At 41.6% G+C, this 6,219-nt stretch overlaps 1 protein-coding gene across 1 annotated transcript; it reads left to right on the forward strand.

The window, feature by feature from the left end:
• The first annotated feature begins 1,855 nt into the window (after positions 1–1,855).
• On the forward strand, positions 1,856–6,219 carry mterf2 (mitochondrial transcription termination factor 2). The gene is made up of 2 exons (XM_079252254.1): positions 1,856–1,897; positions 3,078–6,219. Exon 2 carries the CDS (start codon positions 3,098–3,100, stop codon positions 4,223–4,225), a length of 1,128 nt encoding a protein of 375 aa, XP_079108380.1. The 5' UTR covers positions 1,856–1,897; positions 3,078–3,097; the 3' UTR covers positions 4,226–6,219.

Here is a 6,219-nt window from a genome sequence, read left to right on the forward strand (position 1 = left end):
CACCACACACAGTGCTAAGCATTAGAGCAAACACAACTGAATCAATGTATGATGAAATATGTTTCAGTTTTAAGACTTGGCCAAAGAAAAAAAAACACTTATCTGTCAAAGCAGCTTGACAGGAAACTTCAGATGAATGTTCCTTAAAACTACTTTCCAATCTGCAGTTAACAGGTTGACAGGAAAAAAGAAGAGTAAAGGACATTGTTTACTCTGCAGGCATGCTGATATAATCTCACTGTAAAAAAAAATGCACATGAAACTCATGTTTAAATGCCATCTGCTGGAGTAGAAAGGCAGCTTATCGCAAAAAGTAGGATGACCAGTAAGGAAAATAAATAAATAATGACCAACCTGTTTTCCTTTGAGGCAAATAATCTGTTTACTAGTACATAAACTATAATGAACCCAGATACTCACTCAGCAACAGCAACTCCTGTGCTGCAGAGGAAACAGCTTGCAGAGCTGGTGATCAAGCATCATGATTAAGCACCAACTGCGAAAAACTCTCCGTGTGTTCAGTCCAATTCAGCCTGGCGCTGATTGCACTCATCAGGGCCCCGTATGCTGCAGGGTTTGGAGGCGCACCAACTGCTGTTTGAGATACAGATTTTTGCCCAAATTATTTGATTACTGGGCTTAAAATATGTGGACAAAAACAAAAGAGCAAAGAGCAAAGCAAAGTTTTAAAAGGATAGACATCTGGGGGCAACACAAACGCAGTTATCACAACAGAAACACAAACACACACACACACACACACACACACACACATACATATATGTACATATATATATATATATATATATATATATATATATATTGATTATAAAAATATATATAAATATATATTTATATTGATTTGTAAAAGGTGATGGATCTTCAAAGATTTTGCCATCAGTGTACTGTGAAAAGGTTAGTGAAAGTGATTGTGTGATAGTCGTTAGCACTGTGGCCTCACAGCAAGAATGCCCCTGGTTTGATCCTCGGCTAGGGTGGGGTCTAGACAGTGGCCTGTCTGTGTGGAGTTTGCATGTTCTTTCCGGGTATTCTAGCTTCCTCCCACCGTCCAAAAAAAAATGCATGTTAGTTAATTGGTTACTCTAGATTGCCCATAAGAGTGAGTGGGAGAGGGAGTGGTTGTTTTCTCTGTGTGGCCTTTCTCTGCGATGGACTGGTGAGCTGTCCAGGATGTACCAAGCCTTTCAGCCCAGGGTTGGTGCTTATCCCAGACTGCAGGGGTGGGCTCCACACGACCCTTAATTGGACTAAGCGCTTATGATAATGAATGAATGTATGAACTGTATGTATGTACTGTGAAAAGTTCTGTGTACTGTAAAAAGCTCTTGACTGACTTCAGTTTTCACAGATTTTAGCATCATCTTAATTTACAGGAAGCTCAGGTAGCACAGGTGTGAATCTGTTATGAAAGAGGAAAAACACAAATAAATTCAAGTTAATAAAAGGAGTAACAGTTCATTTTATTATTCATTTGGCGTCATTTTATTGCTATGGATGTGATATGACTCCCTCTTGACCAGCTTTATGGGCATTTGTTTAGTTAACTTGCATATATTTAAAGGCATTTCACATCGTACAAATACTACAATAATCTAACATGGTAATAACATGTTATACATGTTAAACTCTGAATCTTTTCCCTCTCCTTCATCATCATCTTACACTGTCACAGGCTGATACTAATCATCTCCATCCTTTTTCTCACTTGAAACCTTCAAATCTGAATTTACCTCAATTAAATGTAGTGCATGTATGGATGGACGCACATCTTGCAGTACCTGTCGCCGCCTCGGGGTGTCGCTGTGGTAAGCAGAGCAATGTAGACAATGTGTAGAAGAAGCCGGTTTCATAACACTACCTGTGACCGCTGCTAAAGGTAATTTATTTTTGTAACAAATGCAACACTTTCCTACACTTGGATAAATATTTAAACTGTGTAGAATAATTGGTATTGATTAAATTAAATATCGCAGTGATACCACACGCGCCAGTCTAAATGTAGCTGTTAGCATCCAGGCTAAATATCTGTCAGTACACCACGAATAAATGAACTGATCTCAGTGTAAACAGACTGTTTATTAAGCCTCTGCCAGCTTCTGGAAGATCTTATGTTTTATTTACACTGTATCAGTCAATTTTTTTAAGATGCTGAACCTTGTTTTCCGCATCGTTACTTGTCAGCAGTGATTTACGGTGTTAAACATCAAGTTGGCTCCTGCTTTTCCCTATGAAACAACTGCAGAAGTAGTAAAGAACAATCATTATGTGTTTTCTAGGCTACGATGAGGGAAATTAATCATAAAGCACAGAGCAGCTGAATCATAGCTGGAAGTTTCTCCTTCATGTTTTAAGAAGGTTTGATCCCGGCAGTTTTTAGCAGCCTGTCAGTCCAGGAGTTACACAGGCAGATGTCTTAATACAGGTTGCCTCATGGTGGAAAATAAGTCATGCATATCAGTTTTTTCTTGCAGTCGTTAATATTACTCTGTATTAGTAGCTATTCTGTGTCAGTGCTTTACTACAAAGATACTGTTTATGTTCCAGTAGATCAGCTGCAACAACCGGTTGCATAAACATGCATAGTAATATTTGCTCTGCAGAAAATTGTTCCTTATCAGTCTTTTTAGCAAAGCACTATTCTGTTTTTAAATAAATAACATATCTGACAGGAAATTGCATGTTACATTTTACTGCCAAGGTGTTTTGTGTAATTTAAATAAGGTTTTATACAGATGGGTAATCTAATCTACTCAGAAAGATTATTATGTGCTTGTAACGTTAGTGTATGTTTTTCTAAAAGGTCTGTTTTTCCACATTGTGTAAGTGAATGTTTCAGTTAAAACTAATAGTTTATCTGCAGAAGTAGGTTCAGGTTTAGTTCTGCATGAAACCTCTATAATTAGAGGAGTTGTGAATGTTAGAGCTGAATCTACTAGAATCTGCTTGACTCGTAAACAAAATGAATGTTTATCACTGTTTTTAATGTTATAACTTCAGAGTGTGAACATTTTGTCTGGCTGTCACATATTTCAGTGTCTTTTCTTTGTGCTCTTCAGGTGAGCAGGACTTTGCATCAATGTTGCGGCTGGTCGCAGCATCCTTGTGCCTCCGGTGCCAACATGTCACACCTTTGCCTTTTAAACCCAGGTCATGTGCAACAGTGAGCTCTGCAGAGAACCTGCAGACTGTTGAGGCTCTGTATGATCTGTCTGTGGACCTCCAGAAGGTCCGCAAATATAAGGGCTGGGTGTTGCATCAGAGCCCAGCCTACACTAAGGAGGTAGCTGGCTTGCTGAAAGACATGGGGGCCTCAGGCCCCATCATTGCTCATATTTTAGCCATTCACCCTGAGGCCATCCTGTGTAATCCGGAGCACATGCAGACTCAGAGGGACTTGTGGATGTCTGTGTGTCCGAACCAGAAAGAGCTGGTTGGCATCATTGAGAAATTCCCAGCCTCTTTCTTTACTTCCTCCAGTCACCATGACAACCAGCGGAATAATATTGCTTACTTCCGAAGCCTCAACCTCAACAAGCGAATCATCACCAAACTTATGGCCAGTGCTCCACAGAGTTTCAGCCGGCCAGTAGAGCAGAACCAGGTGATGGCCCACACCCTCCAGCAAGCCTATCGGGAGCTCGGGGGCGAGGAGGCCAACATGAAGATCTGGCTCCAGAAGCTCCTGAGTCAGAACCCATTTGTTTTTCTCAAGTCTCCCGAGGTGCTGAGGCAGAACCTGATGTTCCTGAGAGACAGGGGCTTCAGTACAGCAGAACTCCTACATCTCCTCTCCAAACTGAGGGGCTTCGTCACGGAGCTGAACCCGGAAAGCATGCACCGAACGCTGACGTTTTCCCAGAACACCATCGGCTGCTCTGAGGCTGAGCTGCGGGACATCATCCTCAAGTGTCCCGCTCTGCTTTACTACCCTGAATCTACGCTTGATGAGCGCTTTAAGGGCCTTCTCCGAGCTGGGATCAGTATGTCTCAGATCACAGAGACTCCAACGGTCCTGGAGCTGACAACACAGATAGTTAATTATCGTATCCAGCGACTGAAGGCACGGGGGTATGACATCAGGACCGGCAGTCTTGACGCCCTAAACGGTACCAAGAAGGACTTTGAAATGAGCATTGGGAGACTTCAGCTGCGTAGACAAAGACCACTTTTTAACCCCGTCGCTCCTTTAAAAGGAGACGACTGAAAAGAGCCGTTGGACAAACGAAAGCATGAATAAAACTTACCAGATTCACGTTGAGCTTGTTTTGTTGTATTTATGTTTATATCCGACGTCAGGCTTTCTAAATGTGTATTAATGTTCTGTAATACATATTTTCCTGTTGAGTTTTGTCTGGACAAACAATAACTGTGAAAACTTGAACTTTTAACAAAAACGCCTTAAATTTAAAAGAAGGAATTGTTAAAAACTGAAACCTCTTTATGTTTCTGTTTATTCATCATGTTTTCATGGGTTCAAATGGCCAAAAATGCAACAAAGAAATATTTCTAATCCTTCCTCCTTTTAAAGAAAAAAAGAGCAGGTGACTACCTGCTCAGGTTTTTTTGTCTAGTGCATGTTTTACCTGCAGTTAGCAGGTGAGAAGCAGAGAAGCGACCACTTCGACTCGCTACGGAGAATTTAGTGAACAGTTAACCAAACACGCATACACGGGAGAACGTGCAAACTCCACATAGACTGGTTCGTTTTGAACCCCAACTGAGGCTAAAACTAGTGACCTTACTGTGAGGTGTCAGTGCTAAACACCATGAAGTCCATGTTTTACCTGTTCAGGTTTTATTCAGCGTTTAAACGCCAGCAGCGTTACCAGACCTTCTCCCACCTGAAAAACACGTCTCACCTCCGTCCCTCACGCTCCCCCTCTGCTGCCAAAACTCCGATTCATGCCTTCATCACCTCCAGACTGGATTATTGCAGCCGCTCTCTATGATCCACCTTCCAAACTCCTCCGTAAACCTCTGTACATCCACAACTCCCATCTCTGAGACCACCCTCCTCAAGAGCCCTCACTGGCTTCCCATCCCTCAACACATCAAGTTTAAAGTTCTCCTCACTTCCAAATCCCTCCATAACCAGGCCCCCTCCTACCTTACCAATGTCCACCCCCTCTTACACTCCATCCCGAAGCCTCCGGTCCTCCGACTCCAACTTCTGTACCCTCCTGTCAGGACCAAGCACCATACCTGAGGAGACAGAGCCTTCTCTGATCTTATGTTCACAGATTAAGTAAATATCTGTTCACTACCTGTTTTATCTGAAGTGGTTTTTAAATTAATTGTATTATTATTATTAATATTATTATTAACTGCGTAGAAAGAAATGGTTCAGTGTGAAGCTCACTACTCCATGTGATTATTTGCTGTTTTGCCTTGAATTTTATTGATAAGCTTCATCCATGGCACTGAATGAGGCGCTCCATCCTCTTGTTGGTTCCCTTCAAGCTGCTTCCCAACCCATCCCGGCTCCTCCTCCTCCAACTGTCTCTTACTTGATCATTATCATGTCTGTGCCTCATATATTCCACGTTTGGATGCAGAGTACTGGGAGGTCCCACAGCAGAGTTATGATTAACTAGCATAAATTGCTCCTATAATTCCAGACAATTATACTGATCATTTTGACTTAAGTGGTCCTGGCTGAACATACAGTTTATCCTCAGTGGAGTCTGACGGCGCCGTACATCAGAAGCAGTGCACTTTTATTGCAACACTAAATTCATTTTGCAAGAGATAAAGATGGAAATGTAATGACTTCCCCAGATTTATATCACAGTCAAATGCAGTGATGTCTTAATGCCTGACAGTTGTTGGAGGAGAAGCTCTCCTTTGTCAAAAAGAAAAGATTGCTGCTCATTTACAAGTTACTTCATTACAGTAAAACCCTGTTTGACATAACGCGTAATGACAGGCGTCCATCCAATGGATTAGTGAGCAGAACTGAGGACAAACAAGGCTTTTCAACCTGTTTTATTTACAGGCAGAATCTCATTTCTGCACAATGTTCTTGGCAGCACAACTGTTCCCCTCAGGGAGGAAAGTAGCTCCGAGTTTTATTGTTCCACCACAGATGGAGACACTTTATTATAAGATATATTTCACTACTAAAGTGTCACTTCATTATCACTTTGAATGTCTCCAACATGATGAATAAAGAGAAGAAGAAAGCAAAAGAATGTTGCT

Source organism: Telmatherina bonti (genome assembly GCF_933228915.1).
Source record: "Telmatherina bonti genome assembly, chromosome: 2".
NCBI classification, from domain to species: domain Eukaryota; kingdom Metazoa; phylum Chordata; class Actinopteri; order Atheriniformes; family Telmatherinidae; genus Telmatherina; species Telmatherina bonti.

Bases quoted from the DNA above. Each gene is read 5' to 3' on its own strand.
- mterf2 (XM_079252254.1), top strand. From the start codon at position 3,098: ATGTTGCGGCTGGTCGCAGCATCCTTGTGCCTCCGGTGCCAACATGTC.